A 19,562-nucleotide genomic window follows, 5' to 3' on the forward strand; every position below is an offset into this window, starting at 1 on the left:
AAAACAAAACAAAAAAAATCCAAGCCATAATTTAATTGTTAAGTTGAATTACATCTAGATCTTGAGTTCTACCTACTTCAGGATTATGAAATCCAGACTAAATTCTTGCCTTGTCTAAAAAAAAGATCACATCTATATCATTTATACAAAACTCTAATTTATATATTATGAGGACATTAGTGAACTAAGTTCTATTTGGGAGACCATTTGCAAGTAGCTCTGCCAGCTTATAGTAAGCTTTGGTTGATCTCTGATATGGTCAATTGATATTAGTTAAGTGCCAGAAGTTTGAGAAGATCCAAAATATAAGAAATAACTATTTGTGGACTACTTCAAAGTGTTTACTTCTGAAGACATCAAATGAACTCATTGTCCTTTTGTCAGTAGAATGTCCCTCAGTAAATATTAAGGGTAAGTGGGAATTTCAAAAGATTTTTAGACTAGATTATTTTCTTTAGGAATTTAAGACTAAGGTTATAATGCAATTTAATGGAAACACACATTCTATATAAAAACTGTCAGCTTCATATATTAGTTTTCAGAACCAATTTAATACATAAAAGACAAAAGCCATAAAGGTTATTTGTTGATTTGAAGTGGACTTTTTCCCAGTATTCTTCAGTATATTAAATATAATTTGGCAAAAGACATGAAGAGAAATCTCACAGAGGAAGACACAGACATGGCCAACATGCACATGAGAAAATGCTCGCATCACTTGCCATCAGGGAAATACAAATCAAAACCACAATGAGATACCACCTCACACCAGTAAGAATGGGGAAAATTAACAAGGCAGGAAACCACAAATGTTGGAGAGGATGCGGAGAAAAGGGAACCCTCTTACACTGTTGGTGGGAATGTGAACTGGTGCAGCCACTCTGGAAAACTGTGTGGAGGTTCCTCAAAGAGTTAAAAATAGACCTGCCCTACGACCCAGCAATTGCACTGTTGGGGATTTACCCCAAAGATATAGATGCAATGAAACGCCGGGACACCTGCACCCCGATGTTTCTAGCAGCAATGTCCACAATAGCCAAACTGTGGAAGGAGCCTCGGTGTCCATCGAAAGATGAATGGATAAAGAAGATGTGGTTTATGTATACAATGGAATATTCCTCAGCCATTAGAAACGACAAATACCCACCATTTGCTTTAATGTGGATGGAACTGGAGGGTATTATACTGAGTGAAGTCAATCGGAGAAGGACAGTGTATGTTCTCATTCATTTGGGGAATATAAATAATAGTGAAAGGGAATAGAAGGGAAGGGAGAAGAAATGTGTGGGAAATATCAGAAAGGGAGACAGAACATAAAGACTCCTAACTCTGGGAAACGAAATAGGGGTGGTGGAAGGGGAGGAGGGCGGGGGGTGGGGGTGATGGGTGACGGGCATGAGGAGGGCACTTGACGGGATGAGCACTGGGTGTTATTCTGTATGTTGGCAAATTGAACACCAATAAAAAATAAATTTATTATTAAAAAAATATATATATATATATAAAATTTGGCCTATATATCTATGATTTCCAGGGGCTCTATTTATAGAAGGCTGTGTGGAAAGTTTATTTCTAGGGATCAAGGTTATTTATGTCCCACTTCACAGGATACAGACTGACCTTAAAAAGCTAGCTGACAATGTACCCCACAAGAACATACCCTTATAGACCATGAGATGAAAACAGTAAACCTAGAGGTACCTGGGTGGCTCAGTCGGTTAAGTGTCTGCCTTTGGCTCAGGTCATGATCTGAAGGTCCTGGGATGGAATCCCGTGCTGAGCCCAAGTCAGGCTCCCAGCTAAGTGGGGAGTCTGCTTTTCCCTCTGCCTCTCCTTGCTGCTCATGTTCTCCCCCAACTTGTCTCTCTCTCAAATACATAAAATCTTAAAAGAAAAGAGCAAATCTGATCACTAAAAGATACAGATAGAAGAGATGGAAGTTTCTGAGTAGTGGGACTGGGAGAAAGGGTGAGGTGGGGCTACTGTACCAATAATACAAATCCTAGTGAGTCATCAGTATACTGATATAATTAGTGGCACTGGAATTTTTAAACCAGAGTACAGATATTGCTGTGATACAATAAAACTAAATTTGATAAATAAATCTCTAAACCCTCCCCAAGTTACTGAGCATCTACTACATGTAAAACACTATATAAGAAAAAAAAAAAGAAAAAAAAAAAAAACACTATATAAGGAAGTCAGGGAGGGCCCAAATATAAATTAGGATGTTAAATCAGATTGTCTTTTAGTTCTAAAATTGATAATTCTATTTATATTCACTCATCTTTGAAAGTATTCATCTAAAGAACAGACAAGAATCAATAGAAAAATGTATTTATCCCAAATTTAATTTCTTTTAAAAAACATTTATGCTTATGAAGTATGCTATTACTTAAAATATAGATTGTCCATTTTTCCAAGTCTTCTTTGATTATCATGGAAATAAAATTGATTAAAATGAGAAAAACAAAGAGAACTAGCCACATTACCAACTATCATTACCTTACAGCTACAGCATGCACAAGTACTACACTATCTCTATATCCTGCCTCTTGCAAACTTAACAAAACAATGCATTTCTACAGGAACTCTGAGCCAGACAGCAAGACTTTGGGGGTGGTGAGAGGTGATTTAACTTTTTTTTTTTAACCCCTTTGATGTCAAAGTTAAAAGCTGAAACACGGTATGACATTTCTTTTACCTCCTTTAGGAGGGAATCATTTGCAAAACGACACCCTTATTTTATGTGCTTTTATTTTTCAGTTAGAAAACTTGTTGCTTAATATGCAAATCTCAAACTGGGGGAGGGAGAGAGGACACGAAGCTCAACACACACAACAAAATAAAGTTGCTTTGCTATGTTGAGGCTGCCAGGCTTTTTGTTACTCTACTTGAAAGTAAATGTGACTTGTCTGTAGAGAGTGCTGCTTCAGCAGTTCCAAATGAATTTCAAGCCTGTGTTCCATATTTTCTCTTTTGTAAGTTTAATGTATTCAGCAATACTGAACTGACAATTTAAATAACTACATTTTTAAACAAACGAAGCATTGATGTTAATGTATGAAAATGGTCCAAACCCCTGGGAGTCTTGGTTCCCACCATTGTTTATTCTGACAACAGGATATAATTGCTTACTTACTTGGCAGCAAATTTAACCATCTGCTTGCTTGCATGGTCTCCCACTGCCACGAGCGCCTGGACATTAAACTGTTGTTGACGTAGGACTAAGAAACACTGCTTCCCTGAAGAAGACAAAAGAACACAAGTGTATTCAGGACATGCTACTTCATGTTTTACAAAGAAGAAAAATGTTATTCTACTTTAAAATTGAGCCAAAATTTACTATACTTATCAGGCACGTACACATGTGTATCCAGCTTCCGCAGCCCAAATACTCATACTGTTGACAAGCTTTAAAGAAACCTAAGTTCCCACTACGAGTAACAAAAAGGCCTTTAACATGTGAACATAGGAAAATCAAAAAAATATTATAATTATTTTGTCATTGCACTGATTAAACAAATTTCAAGTAACTTCAGATCTCTTTCAACATTCATTCAATAACAAGTATATTCTCCAGGCAAAGGCACTGTGCTAACTACTCCAGGATCTTCAATGATGTAACCACAGAAGTGCTAATAAAGTGCTAAGTATAGAGGGCACAAGGATTCTGTGCCGGTGGTCCATTTTACTTCCTACCAAAATACATTTTATTTTATTTTTGTTTTTGTTTTTTTTTCCAAAATACATTTTAAAGAGCACTGAGAATGACAGGCTAGTTTCTTCCATGTTCTATTTTCCTCTATCATCTTCCTCATCCTTCATCCTTTTTAAGAGTTACATTTTCCTCTTTACTGCAAAGAGCTTATTTTGTCTATAAAAGTCATTCCCTTTATCCTCTATAACTGGTTTTATTTTTATATATTCTGGGCCTCATGAGCACCCCAACCCCTCTCCTTTCATAAGGAACTGTCATTCCCTATTCCTAACATTTTGAAAAATATTATTCATAATAGATTCAGCGACTATTTATCCTTGTGACATCCCTTTCCTATAAAGCAGATTCTTTTTAAGTCTCTGATCAAGTTTTGGGAAATTATTTCCTCATAAAACAAGTTAAATCTTTTCAAGACCACTTTTCTCATCAGATTGTTTTATAAAACTTCAAAAGAAGATTTCAGTTTTAAAATCCTTGCAAAAAAAAAAAAAGACAAAAATGCAAGCAGATTTATAGTCCTTGCTTTCAACATATAGTATTTTGAAACGCAAATCAGACCACAATCGTGAGTCAAAGAAAAAAAAAAAGACAGGTTGCAAACAAAGTGCCAAGACAGACATAATCTATGGACTTCAGAATAATACATCACTAACATATTTTTAACCACTAAATATGCACTTATTTTCCCTTTCCTTTGGAGTATGATCCAGTCACAAAGTAAAATATTAAAAAAAGAAAGTTATACATACTAAACACATTCAAGGGGATTTTAAGATACTGAATGGATAAAGATTGTTACCATGGAGAAATCTGCAGATGGATCAAAATGACATTATCCTGAGAATGATTGAAACCACAGAATGTTTGCGAAACCTTGAACAGAATGTTTTTGTAAAATAGAATGGAATGTGATTTAGTATGTGTTTTAGCTGCTCTATTAGTGCAGATAGGCAGCACAGACATAGCTGTACTACAAAGCCATGCTTTGATGAACTCCAATACTACACAAAAGACCTTGCGAGAGAATAGAGCCCTACAGGACTCACAAAAAGGGTGGTTAGTGCACGAAATGTCTCTGGGTCAGCACACTAAGGGGTAATTTAGTGTAAGGATTGGTAAAGAGTAAAAAGCCTTGAAATCCAAAGACCTAGGACCATACCCTATCACTTCCTATGAAGGAGCCTGAGGGAAATTAAACTACTTGATGCTACAGTTCTTCATCCGTAAAATGAGAAAATGGTGTTGTTACTCTTGGGGTTTTCTCCTACAATCTTGAGGATTACACAGGTTATATGTTGTGACACACCCAATTAATGTTAAGTATGAATGAATGTTATTAGTTAATGTTAATTATTATTAATACTGCCACTGGCGGCTTGAGGATTGATTACTATTCCTATTTCACATTGGATTGCTATGTGCAACAACCATGCCAAGTGCTGGGAACACAAAATAAATATTTGATAGACAATCATGATAGACTATTATGTGAAGAAAGTGATAAAATCAGGTAAAGTATAATCCCAATTTTGTTTAAGTACATTAAAATTGATTGTATAGTAAAAAAACACCAAAATGTGGCTGCTAACAGATGTGAAATTATAAGAAATTATGCTGTTCTTCCGAATTTTTTTTCTAAACATTCTACAATAGGCATTTAGTACTTTTCTAATCAGAAAAAAAAAAGCTTTTTAAGAGAAAAATACAACTGGGGAGGTACCAATAGAAGGTAAGGGTTTGAAGGAAATCTTGGCAATCTTGAAGATTTAGGTACATAGAACCTGAGGAGTTCTATGAAGCTAAGTATAGATGCAAATGCACTCCCTAAAGTTTGATGACTACTAGAGAAACAAATCAAGAAATCAATGGCAAAGGGTAGAAGGAAGAATGTTCATTTTTCTCTTTTAATGTTCAATGTGTTTACTGTATGCAATTCTAATTATTAAACCTTTTATTTTTTAAGAAAGGAAACAGAAGGGAGGGAGTGAAGTAGTAAAACTAGCACCATGAGATATTATATAAACCTACAATAAAACCAACACAAAAACAACCAGATCAATGGAACAGAAGAACAGACTCAAAATAACCCTATTAGAGAAAAGAAATTCTAATTCTAGATGGAATTCAGGAAATTAAAAAAAAGAAACCCAATAGATAAAAAACAGTAAAAAATAAAGCTGAATATTAAACTGTACAAGAGGAAGGGAGACCTTTCCAAGCTTAAAAGCTACAGAATATCAATACACAAAAAACTGAAACACTGGGAAAAATTATTTGCTGAACGACTTATAATCAATATGAGTTAACATCTTTAATAGAGACCATAAAGACTTATAAGGACACTAAGATTCCAATAGGTAAATGGGCAATAAGCTAGAACAAATCATTTGAAAGGAAAAGAAAAAACCCTAGTAAATATAAGGAAAAAAATGAAGGTAATGCAAGTTGAAGCAAACAATGAGGACACATAACTTACCTCTTAAATTTGCAGATTTAAAAATATGGAATGTTATCTAATGCTTGAGAGAATTAAGTGAAAATCATTCCTTCATAAGCTGATGGCAAGGTAAACTTGCATATGCTCTCAGAGAACCATTTGGCAGTGGGCATTAAAAGGCTTAAAATCATTCTCTTTGCTTCAAGAAATGTATTTCTTAGAATGTATTAAGAAAACGGAGTATGGAAAGAGCCACAGTGACAAAGATGTTCATAGCAGTATTATTTCTCTAAAAGCACTGAAGCTCTAATATCACTCACTTCACACTTAGGCAGTCTTTACTAGCGGAATGATCTACATGTGACTTTAACGCTATGGTTCCCAGGTTTTCGATATTCAAATACTAGAACCTTAATGGTCCACTCAAAAAGATTTTTAAAAGACTCAAAAAAGCCCAGTACTGGTTTCCAGGTAAGTAGGCCGGTCTGCTCTGACTACTTTTATCAAGTACTTTAGAGGTCAAATTCTTGGCTCTTAGTAAACTTCCTCGGTTCTGGTTGGGGATACATTGTGCTGCATGATCTGCTATGTTCCATGTTTTGCAAGGCACTATCTCATAGACACTGGTGATTGATAACAGGGAGCAGCATATGAATTGCCATTCCTTTTATGTAAATTTAAAAAACAAATATACCCATGTTTGTAAATGCATTGTTTTTTCCTGGAAGGATATACAAGAAACAACAGTGGTTATTTTTGGGAGAAGAGATTGTGAAGAGATGGAGAAGATAGAATAGATAGACTTCAATTTTTCCTTTTCTTTTTGCACTTTTGGAGTTTTAATTTTTATTATGTCCATATATTGCTTTTTATTTTAAGAAGCAAATACATAATTTCTCACTTTAGCAAAAAGTCCTCACTGCGTAAGTTAGTACTAGCACTTTCTAAGATTAATCAACTGCTAAATAGGACGCATCTTTCATCTTGGAACCTGCCAACCAGGAGACAGTTTAGTATATGTGCAGAAGCGAGCACTACCAGGAGACAGTTTAGAGAAAGGAGAATAAAGTTGATGTTGAAAATAGCTGAATGAATTAGCTACTTTTAGATATTTTAAATTTAGCTCCTTAACAGGAATTTGTGTTGTATTTTGGTTCTCCAGTTTTTAGAAGAGGCAGTTACATACGAGTCATGTTTAAGAAAAAGGTAGTCTGATGCCTTTTCTAAAGTATTCGGTGCATTCTTTATTTCTAAGCTGAAGAACAAACATGGTCACAGTCAGGACAAAAAGGCTTCCCCTCATCTCTCTTAATGGTGATAGCTCAGTAACAAAGTGGGCTTTTGTGGAAGAACATTATCCAAGATGTGAGGCACTCTTACGCTTTCATCTTTTCCTACTGTCTTTTAGTTTGCCAAGCTCCTGAATATTATTTAGATAATGTACCTTCGCTTCCTCATACTAAAACATTAACATTTTCCTTCATCATTTATTTTGATTCATTACCCAATAAAACAGCAAAGACCTAAATGTTTTAAAGTACTTTCCATTTATTTCCCAACACATTCATGAGGTTCTAAGCTATCTGACAACCAAAATAAACTATTTTGGAAATATGAGATTTTAGACAGAATAGTATTGAAGCAGAATTAATTTGTGCCATTGACTTCAATATGGTATATATAAAATTTGAAAGCAGTCACAGATATTTGAATGAATCTTTCAATATTCAGGCTTAAACTCAAAAGCTTTCACAATCGAAAGAAATGAACTTTATCATTAAGAGTTAGAAATTTCTCCTTGCTCCAGTATAAACCACCTGATTTTAGGGATAGGATACATAAACATAGTAAGAAATCTGATTTAATTTTCAAAAATGTATGAAACACTATCCTTAAGAATATTTGTTATAGGGCAGCCCCGGTGGCTCGGCGGTTTAGTTGCCTGCCTTCCGCCCAGGGTGTGATCCTGAAGACCTGGGATCGAGTCCCACATCAGGCTCTCTGAATGGAGCCTGTTTCTCCCTTTGCATGTGCCTCTGCCTCTCTCTCTCTGTGTCTCTCATGAATAAATAAATAAAATCTTAAAAAACAAACCACAAAACAGTATTTGTTATAAAAAGTTGCATTTTTTTCTTCATATAACAGTATTCTAGTTGCCAAACATTTGACACTATGATTTTGACACTTCCATTTCCTTATTCGTGGTTTTCTAGAGCTTTGCTCTACTTGAAACTGCCAGCATGGGTTATTTCCACAGGTCCAGTTTTAATGTGTTACTAATTTTGGAGATAAAGCCCCTGAATGCTTCCAAGTAAGTCATATTTATTGGCACTTTTTCCTATGTAAGAAGGGAGTAGTAGCAATCAGGATTCTGCAAAATCAAACCATAAGATTTTATTTATTTAGATAATCTACTTTAGCGGATATAAAAAACAATGATCATATTGGAAATAAAAAACAATGATCAATATAGGGAAAGTGGTAATGTCACATATTTCTGGAAGTATAACTGAACATAGCTTTTTAAAGGGTAATCTGGTATAAGAAATTTTAAATATGCATATGTATACCCTTCAATCTAACAATTTCACTTCTAGATATCTACCTTGAAGAAATACTGTCATGTGTAGGTCTAGAACTAATATCACAGATAGGTCTCCAAGAAACAGTTAATTGAAAGTAAAAAAAAGTTGAATAACATGTAAAATATATCATCTATGTAAAATAAGACAAGTTCAAAATCACACACACAAAACAAATGAAAACCTGTATATATGAATGTGTGCATATGTGCATTAGAAAGATTTTTAGAAAGACACTGAACAAATTATTGAGAATTAACAGAGAATGAGGCAGAGGATAGAGTGTAGAGAAGAATAAAGGGGGTATCACTTCTATATTCTCTGAAAAATTCATATAAAGATATTAATGTATTACTTGGGTAACTTACAGCTTAAACACAGATACACACAAATATACAAACTTACAAACAAAATAATAGTATTTTCCAATAAAAAATTATGAAAACCAGATTAATGTAGAATTTCAAGGAATAGGGCAGCCCTTAGTGGCTTAGCAGCTTAGCGCCGCCTTCAGCCCAGGACATGATCCTGGAGACCCAGGATCGAGTCCCTAGTCAGGCTCCCTGCATGGAGCCTGCTTCTCCCTCTGCCTGTCTCTCTCTCTCTGTCTCTAATAAATAAATAAAATCTTAAAAAAAAAAAAAAAAAAAAAAAAGAATTCCAAGGAATAAATACTGAACTTAACCTAGTACTATACTAAAAAGAATACTACCCACACCTTTGCCAAATTCAGTTTATTCCAAGAATCCAAAAAGTGGTTCAACATTAAGAAATCCAACTATTGTAAATCATTACAATTACAGAGTTGATTCTTGTTATTTGTGGTAGTTATATTTTATAAAGTCACCAGGAACAAAGAATTTACAGACATTGAACCAGATCCTAGGGGAAATACAAGGTTAGGTTCCTGTGAGCCTCTGGTCACAATATTTTCATCAGTCCATCAATACATAACCTTATTATGTATGTGTTTCTGTTTGAAGGCACACTATATTGCTGATTCATTAACACTGAACTATGGCCAACAGCACTGCAACTCACACTTGAATGAAGCTTATCTAACACATGTATTTTCTCTGCAAGGCATGCGCCCTCTTGCACTTAGGAACACTAGAAAAAATTTTAGCACTATGGTTGGTGACCATTGTAAACCACCTTATCACCAACAGAAAGCACAAAACTGTGTGAAGAATGTGGCATTAGACTGTGAAAGGAACACTTGTTAAATGAGAGCTGATAGAAGAAGGCAGAGCTTCACTGTTTGACCTCAGCTGGGAATATGTGCATTGGGTGATTTGTTTTTGGCCTATCTGCACATGCACATGTCTGGCATTTCTGTGAATGACAGTGAAAGTGCTACGAGTACTGATTTTGGGGTTACCACTATATTTTACCAAGCAGGAAAATTTGCAAATACACAGTCCACAAATAAAGAGGATCAACTGCATTTTAATTTTTTATTATATGGAAAATTTCAAACAAACACAAAAGAAGAGAGAATAGTATATGAGCTTCTATATAAATACACTCAACACAATTATATTTTGAGGGAAAAAAACTGATGGAGAAAGGTCTAGTAAAACTTAACATCTATTCCTGGTAACAGAAAATCTGGACTAGAAGAAAACTTCTTTTAATCTAGTCTTTGAACTGTGGCATTTTCTAATGACACTTTATGCAGAATACCCAAAATCATGAAATAACTCATCAGGAGTTTAAATCTCTGCAGTTTGAAAAATTCTTCATTGAGGGAATCCAAGTAGTACTGGAGAATCTACTAATCATTGCAAAGAGAAACAAGAAATGAGATAAACATTTGAAAGAAAAGGACAAAAAGATCATTATTTCTAAATGATACCAATGTCTACCTACAATCCCCATGGATATCAACTCATGGCCATTCCTGTTTCAGCTCTATCCCAATCCTCATATCCCTTGATTCCTGTACTACTGTGAAGCAAATTTCAGCCACATTATTTCATCCATACATAATTCAGTATGGATCCTAAGATAAGATCTTTTTAAAAATAACATTACCACAGTACTATTATCTCAACTTAAAAAAAAAGAACATTTGTTAACATCAAACATCCAGCCAATGTTCAAATTTCCAAGAGTCTCAAGTGTCTTTCCTTCCTTCATTTATTTAACTTCGAATCCAAATAAGTAACTGGCTGAGGGATAAAATTCTTAATTCTAATATTCCCTTTTCAATTTATTTATTGGAGAGATCAGGTCATTTTTTGCCCAGTAGTTTCCTATAGTCTAGATTTTGCTGACTGCATCCTCATTGTTACTTTCTCCCATTTACCATTCTGTTTCCATACAGAAATGGTATTTTCTCTTTATTTATCAGTTTTCAAAATAATGAGCCTGTTTCATTGGTTACCAACCAGGTTTTGTTTGCCTGTCTTAGAAATGTTATAAATTTATGAATTTAAAAATATCTGATGTGTTTCAATTCACTGCAATTATCAAACTGTTCCATTTGGGGGATGGGTGCAAAGGGAAATATTCTTGGGTTCAGGCCCACATGTAGCATACATTCTATCTTTTAATTTGCTAAATAACTATGTTTAGGGAACACACAAAGGCTCCCAGTTTAATGGGAAAAAGACAACTAAATGAAGGATTACAATACAATGTGATTATCTTTTGGTAGAATAAACAGCCCAAACTTTCAGAAAGGGAAATCATCATTTTATAAAAAATTAAAATTCCACCAGTATTCTTCTCAAAGTCCAACAGCATTCAGCTATTTGGGTGGAGTATACTGGAAGAACAGACAAACTTCTAGTAGTAGTGATCTTGAGAGTGAGATATATGTATAAAATGTTAGAATTTTAAAAGTGATGGGCCTACATTAACTCTCTAATAAAACATCCTAAAGTAAGAAATAATGTAACATAGAATATATTAGATATCACAGAAGTAACCAGCTAACTAGCTTTGCTGGGGATACTAAGTGCCTTAGAAAACTACCACATTCTGTTCATATTCTACATACCAATTACCATGAGAACTTGGGTGAGTGGCTTTACCATTTGAAGTCTTAGTATTCTGATTACAAAGTAGAATAACAAAGCCTGTTCTGCTTACTTCACAAATTTGTAGGGATGATCAAATGTTTCAAAAAAGTGTGTGAAAAGTATAAAATTATAAACTAATGTTAAGTGTCATTAATATGTTTAGACAATTCTGAACACTAGGCTAGGACAATTTTCTAGAAGGAACAGGTCTGTCTAAACTACCCCAACCTTTCTTTGTTGTTAATGCTAAAGTCTTAGTACTGTCTGACATAGTTTTCTACAGTAACAAAAATATTCTGTATTTTTGCTGTACTTGGGAGCCACTAGCCATTGCAGCTATTAAGCACTCAACATACAGCTAGTGACATCTGAACTACTGAATTAAATTGAAATAGTTATTTTATTTTTTAAAGATTTTATTTATTTATTCATGAGAGACAGAGAGAAAGAGGCAGGGACACAGGCAGAGGGAGAAGCAGGCTCCATGCCAGGAGCCCGATGTGGGACTTGATCCTGGGTCTCCAGGATCACGACCTGCGCTGAAGGCAGTGCTAAACCGCTGAACCACCCAGGTTGTCCAAATTTAAATAGTTAAATGTAGCCAGTGGCCACTGTATCGGACAACTTAATCTTAGCCTTATTTCTCTATCACCTATCTGGCTATCTAAATATGACAAATATAAGAATATCAAATATGAAAAGCTTTTCAAATATACTCTTCACTTAAAAGAATTAAACTTTTGGGGTCCCTGGGTGGCTTGGGGTTGTGAGATAGAGCCCTGTGTTGGGCTCCACCCTGGGTGTGGAGCTTGTTTGGGATTCTCTCTCTTCTTCTTCCCCAACTCAAATAAATAAATAAATAAATAAATAAATAAACAAACAAACAAACAAACAAATAAATAAATTGAACTTTTGAGAGATGCTAGAAAAGTACCTTACTTAAAATGTTAGATTTAATCTGAGTCTTTAAGGTCAAATTATTTTTAAGGATGCCTTTTTTTCTTTTTCTAAGTAGGCTCTACACCCAGGGTGAAGTCCAACCTGGGATTTGAACTCACGACCTTGAGATCATTACTTGAGCTGAGACAAGAGTCAGCTTAAATGACTGAGTCATTCAGGCATCCCAAGGATATCTTGCAAGAATCTAAAAGTAATTAACCATGCTTAATTAACTAATGCTTCACAGTAATTCGAGAAAGAAAACAGATGTTTTTGCTTTGTTTTTAAAGATTTATTTTGATTTGTGAGGAATCTGCAAAACAAAAAAGTCAGAGTCCTTATCAAAAGGGCTGTAATCATTAAATCAATCTTACCTTTAGCTCTACTTGTATGAACCCTTGCACGCACCCAAACAACTTCATCAGCTTTGTGCACTGTCAAGTCACTAACTCGAACCAAAACTCGATCTGCAGTAAATAAGTGAAACAATTTTCTAATTCAGAATGTACAAAGTCATAATCATTTTGGTTTAACAGCTAGCATAAGTACTTGTTATTATCTCAAGTAATCTTCAATCTCTGACATATTCTTTCCTATCATTCTCCATATACAATTTGCTTTAAGGTTTATGAATTATACTAAGTATATCTCTAAAATCTATCCAATTCTCTTTCATCTTCATTGCTACCATCTCAAACCAAAGTACCATTTATTTTGCCTAAACTGCAGCAACAGCCTTAAAACTGGCATTCCCCTGATCCCCTAATTCACTCTACATCGGAGTCAAAGAGATAGTTCCCAAATGCAAATCTCTTGAACACTTCAATAACTTATAGGGCCAAATACAGCCTGTCTTCACCTGCCTTTGCCTAAGTGGACATGGTATTTCTCCTTGCCTGCCATAGTATGTAAGTCAACCACACGGGACGCTCTTCTGCAAGGCCTGGAGAGTCATGGTACCAGGACACAGAGAATGATCCAGAGGAGGCATGTTACTCAAAATGAGCTAATCAAATCCTTCTGTGGGACTTATTATAAACACATGGAAATGAAACTCTCTTTCCTGGGGTTCCTGAGCTGAGATGGTGTAGGCCTAGGCTGCAGCCACTACCTTTCCCAGTACCTGAGATGGTAGGATAAGAGGACAAGGCCAATAACCTAAAGGAAACAGAGCCAAAAGTAAAGACAGAAACTGCAGATGCTGCTTGAGCCTCTAGATTCAGTCATGCTGTATAATATCTCATACTTGGTTTCCTATTACAAAATACTATATCCAGAGTCCCCAAAACAGGAAAACTATGGAAAAAACAACTATTATGTCAAGATAGTAATAGGGCAATCATGATCCAGAAATCATTTTATTGTTATAATTATACAGTAACTTCAAAGAAAAATTTTTAGTATTAATTAAAAACAGTAATAGATGACATCATAACATTAAAAGTAATAAAAGCTCTCTATCCTCAAGAGTTACATTGCCTAACTGTAACCAAATCTGTCAATAACACATGCAGCAAAACCTAGTTACATTATTAAAAATACTTTTGGGAGGATATTATAATACAATCAAATTATAAATTTATTTTACCTACTTTGCTAAATATATTTATGACTTGTCTCTTGAAGCAAAGACGCAGCTTAGAATTTGATTTACAGAAAGCCATAGATCTCATTGCCAGAAACAAAGAGAAAGAATGAGGAATTTTTAAGCCATGAGGTATCACAAGAAAATTTCTGCAAAACATTGCCAACACATCTTATGAATTAAACCAACTTCCAAATCTGCTCTGTAAACTCAGGCAAAAGAAAGTGTGAAAGAGAAAAGACAGACAAAGCAGCATAAAATTTTAAAAGACAAATTTGAAAATGCCAAGATTAAAAAAGCAAACGACTTATTAACTAGTCAGTCAAAACCAAACCAAACCAGAGTAACGTAAATCTGAAAGAATAAGCTTGTAAATAAACAGCATGATTAATTTTAATAATAATTTTTTTCAAAAAGATTTTATTTATTTATTCATGAAGAGACAGAGAGGCAGAGGGAAAGCAAGTTCCCTGCGGGGAGCCCAATGCAGGACTTGATCCCAGTACCCCAGGATTATACCCTGAGCCAAAGGCAGATGCTCAACCACTGAGCCCCCCAGGCGACCCTATTTTAATAGTGCCCTTTTTTTTTTTTTAAAGATTTTATTTATCCATGAGACACACACACACAGAGATAGAGAGAAAGAGGCAGAGACACAGGCAGAAGGAGAAGCAGGCTCCATGCAGGGAACCTGACGTGGGACTCGATCCTGGCACCCCAGGATCACGCCCTGGGCTGAAAGCAGCGCTCACCTCACCGGGGCTGCCCCTTAATAGTGCTTTTGAAAGCAAAAAGTATCATTCTTTTCTGTGGCATTCCAACTAATTAGCCTAGGGATTCTCAACCTTCACATCCATACATACTTGAGGTGCATGTCACACTCTCACCAGTATGACTGGCTGAGACAATGATCAGGGCCAGCAGGGTTTTAGTTTGAAAATCTATTGCCTCTTCCATATTTTTTGTGTGGTTTAAGATTTTATTTATTTATTATTTATAAATTTATAAATACATTTATTTATTTATAGAGAGCAAGTGGGAGCATGAGCCAAGGGAGAGGCAGATGGAAAAGGAAGCAGGGAGCCCGATGCAGGGCTTGATCCCAGTATCCTGGGTTCCTGACATGAGCTTGATGCTTAACCAACTGAGCCACATAGGTGCCTCCTCTTCCACACTTGTAAGTCACTAGTATTAGAACAAAGGAATTTGGAGAATTCGAAGCACACAGGAAGCAAACTTCGCATTCAACTATTAGGATTTTAGTAGAGATAAACCAAGGGCAGAATTTTTCTAATACTTTAATTAGGTGACATATATAGTTATTTTTCCCCTTTGTGAGAATAAAATTTTAAGTGGAAGACACTAGTCTGGCTTTGCCAGCCAAATGGGAATAGTAAGGCAACAGTGACTGGGGCTCATGTTAAGAGATCAACACTCCAGTGCGCTTCTTTGTCATAGTTCAAGGAAGTCCAATTCAGGATACTGAAGCTGGAAAAAAGTCTCAAATCACCCCTTCTGCTTGTCCTGGCAGACGAATGTCCTCTTCCATACTATACAGTTTATATTCCATTTTATACTAAATTATTTCACTCCACCCTCTTTGCTTTTGGAAATAGTTTATTTTTAGCAAACCATTTTGGCCTTATATTGTACATTTTTCCAAGAAAGTTGCGAAATAAGTGATATTGTGGCAATGCAATAAATCAAATTCGAAAAGTACAATAAAACTGACCTGGAGGTTTATTTTCAAAGCATAAAATTCACAGGTAGGCTTGGAAGGGAGGGAGGGAGATGTATTTAGTACTTCCAATGAGCCAGAACTTAAAGGTCTGCAATTGTACCAAAGATTGAAGGATCTGGGGTGTCTACCAAAGGAAAAGTGTTAAATAGCCGAGAGTAAGATAAATCTGCTGAAACTCCATACATACAAACATATAAAAATACAAACAAAAGGAAGAAATAATTAGAAATAGAAAACGTACAGATCTGAGAGAAACAGCACGTGACAAGTAAATTTTAAGGAAATATAACAGAGTCAAGGGGGAAAAGGAAAGGAGATGGCTTCATACAACACACAAGAAGGTTGCTTATAACGAAAGCAGTTAATATTAACCATTCTTGTCTCCTAGGCTAGAGATAAATCTTAAATCTTTTACCTCATCTTTTTAAATATGATTTACCATTTAAAGTAAACTCTAACATATTCTTCTTCTCTTTCAAGATTGGTAGCCCTAGACTGACCATGATTATGCAGAGTTACGGCACCTGCCTGGGTTAATCACTTAACCTTTCAGAGTTATGCCTTCAGAGATATGCCAAACTTACTTAACTTCATGAAGGGTTTCCTGGAATTACAAAGGAAAAAAAAAAAGGCTGTATTATCATATAGCTACTAACCTGGTTTGTCTTGTGACTGTATCATTGAAGATACTCCGTATCTTTCTTTAGCATAATCCTACAAGAAAATGGTCTTGGATTACAACTTTTTAAACACGAATAACGCAGTATACACATACCTACAAACAACAATATAAAAATGAATTCATTTTAACTTTCCGGAATTTAGAGAGCCAGCAGTTGTAAAGTGTGGAAATCTGCCGGATCATTTACCTATATACAGAAAAAGTTTCTGGTTAATTTGTTTTGAGGATCATCATTCCTGGATGGATAGACCATACACAACAGCACTCAAAGATAAAATTTTCACACATACAATACATCTTAAGTACCTTCTGCAAAAAAAGGACACTAAATGACTTCAAAGCAGGGATATAAATTTCCTTTATGAAGGGAGTAGGATGAAATACCACAGTTTTATTAACTTCCTATTACAGGAAGAGATGTTCAAAGAGAACAAACATTTCTGGGTAAGCTCTCTGAGCACCAGATGTCCTCAGTATTTAGATATCGGAGATGTTGGATATAAGCTACTACAAACTTTGTAAAAAAGGCAAAAAAATATTCACCAGCTTCCTGTTTCTAAACCTACCTTCAGTATACAGGGTTGCAGGCAGTTGGAAATGCACACTAATTTCTTGTTACATTTTAAAGTCAGGGAACAGGAAACATCTCTACGGTGCAGACGATTAACAACAAACTCTACTGACAGAATAGGTAAGTGGCCTTTTTATTTTAATCCTGCTTTACTTCTAAAGTGGTATCTTAAGATTCTTCTAGCTATAAAACGACACAGTCCCACCATTACGTCGATCTTCTATCTAGACCTAGGCTATCTGCAAGGGAGCACAGTTTAATTAATCAATCAGATCAAGAGCGACCGAAAATTATTTCCTTCGATTTTACAAGGTAACGTAAGACATACACGAAGCAGTTAGTTTCGGTCGCTCCGTAGCTATTTGCGTGGCATCCTCTCCTTTAGATCTGGCAGATAGTGGAGTTTGTGTTCACACGGAAATAAACGAGACGTGTTAAGGTGCATACTGAACTTTTTTTTTTTTTCCAAATAAAAAACACATCGGGGATCCCTGGGTGGCGCAGCGGTTGGCGCCTGCCTTTGGCCCAGGGCGCGATCCTGGAGACCCGGGATCGAATCCCACATCGGGCTCCCGGTGCATGGAGCCTGCTTCTCCCTCTGCCTGTGTCTCTGCCTCTCTCTCTTTCTCTCTCCGTGACTATCATAAATAAATAAAAATTAAAAAAAAAAAAAAAAAGAAAGACCAAGATAACCCAGCCTTCGTGGGTGGGGAGAGAGACGATCACACGATGCAGCACGAGGCCAGCATAAATCGATCACAACGTGTGGAATACAGGGTCACTTATCAGTACTGTTCACATTTCAGCAGCTTTTCATTCCACCCAATATTATTACGATGACCTATTCCTTACGCAGCTTATCACAAATCTGTAATTTCTCAAGGAGGGGGGGGGGGCGGTTAAGAGCCGGGTAGGGATGAAGGCCTGGGCTATCCTGCAGGACACACGTAGTGGCAGGGCGGCTTCAAACGTTCATTCCCGAAGAGCACCGAAGGCGCCCGAAGGGGTGGTTATCACGAATGACCCACAGGATTCTGCCATCACTTCATCTCTGATGCTTGCTCTGCAAACTTGCCCCCCTGAGCTCCCGGGGATCGCGAGCAGGGAGACCGTGAACGTGGCGAGCGGGCTCTAAGGCTGTCACGTGGTGCATGGTCCTCAAACCTGTGGGCAGACCCGTTTTTTTTTTTTTTTTAACCAAGTCTCGTCATTACTTGCAAAAAACATGAGGAACACGAGAGCCGCTTTAAAAAAATAATTAGAAAAGAAAAAATAAAACCGAAGGCGAGCGACCAGGGGCGAGGCGAGGCGCAAGGGCGGAGGACACGGAGGCCGTGCCTCACCCGGGGAGGCGCAAACGTGAGGCGGGCGCTCCTACTTCCGGGGCCGCGGGCGCCGCACGGCCACCCGCCCCGGGGCGCGCCAGGCCTCCCGAGCGCCCCTGTGAGAACCGCGGACCCGAGCGGCTCGCGAGGGCCCCGGACGCCCAGGGAGGCCGCCGGGCACCCCAGCCCCAGGCCCCGCGGCCCGCAAGCCGGAGGCCGTGTCGCCGCAGGCCGCGCCCCTGCTCGCCCGCCTCCCCCCTCCCCCTCCTCCCGCCCTCCCTCAGCGCGTTGCGGCCCAGGGGTCCCTTCTCCCAGGCCCGGGGAAGGAGGACACCCACTTCCGCCGCGTCCATGATCTCCCGCGGCTTCTCCTGACTCTTGCGGCTGGCGCTGGCGCTGGGCATCGGGACGACAGGACGGGACGGCGGTCACCACCCTCCCTCGCGGGCTTCCGTAGAGCAGGCACCAGGGCTTCTCCCGGTCACTCAGTCCCCGCCCTCCGGGGCCTGCAGCCGGCACGCGCGCTCCGACGCTCGGTGGAGGGGCGGCTCCGGAAAGATCGCGAGAACTGAGACGCCGGCGGGGCGGTGTCGGCCCCGCCCCTTCGGGTGCTCACCTGGAGTTGGAGGGCATCCCTGGAAGTTCGCTGTAGTCTCGCGGGACTGGCCCCGAGCGGCTGGATCCCGGGGAGGCAGGGTGCGAGCCTCCCAGCTGCAGCTTCTGCTCGGTTCCCTCCGCCTTATTTAAGCCTCCAGGCTCTGACTGCGGACCGGTCCCTGGGACACCTGGCCGAGCTCAGGTGTCGGCTCTCCTGCCTGCGGTTACGCAAGCCGCCCTCGGTACCGGGGCCCGCAGTGCTGGGTTAAAAGCAGCGGGCGTGCTGAGGTGGGACCGGGCACCGCTCCCCAAGCCCTAAGTGAGGTGTGAACCTAAGGATAGGAGCCCCCTGG

At 37.9% G+C, this 19,562-nt stretch overlaps 1 protein-coding gene across 2 annotated transcripts in view; it reads right to left on the minus strand.

The window, feature by feature from the left end:
* The window catches only part of DARS1 (aspartyl-tRNA synthetase 1), a 60,849-nt gene extending 41,700 nt beyond the window's left edge, over window positions 1-19,149 (minus strand). The window contains exons 1-5 of one of the 2 annotated variants that reach the window (XM_038565096.1): window positions 18,951-19,093; window positions 18,316-18,451; window positions 16,691-16,748; window positions 13,083-13,175; window positions 3,143-3,245 (exon numbers count right to left, since the gene is read on the minus strand). In XM_038565096.1, coding sequence (XP_038421024.1) covers window positions 3,143-3,245; window positions 13,083-13,175; window positions 16,691-16,715 — 221 coding nt within the window. In that variant the 5' untranslated portion in view covers window positions 16,716-16,748; window positions 18,316-18,451; window positions 18,951-19,093. Of the gene's footprint in view, window positions 1-3,142; window positions 3,246-13,082; window positions 13,176-16,690; window positions 16,749-18,315; window positions 18,452-18,950 lie in introns of both variants that reach the window. The other variant, XM_038565095.1, reaches the window with a different exon arrangement.
* Window positions 19,150-19,562: the final 413 nt, after the last annotated feature.

This window comes from Canis lupus, chromosome 19 (assembly GCF_011100685.1).
Source record: "Canis lupus familiaris isolate Mischka breed German Shepherd chromosome 19, alternate assembly UU_Cfam_GSD_1.0, whole genome shotgun sequence".
Lineage (NCBI taxonomy): Eukaryota > Metazoa > Chordata > Mammalia > Carnivora > Canidae > Canis > Canis lupus.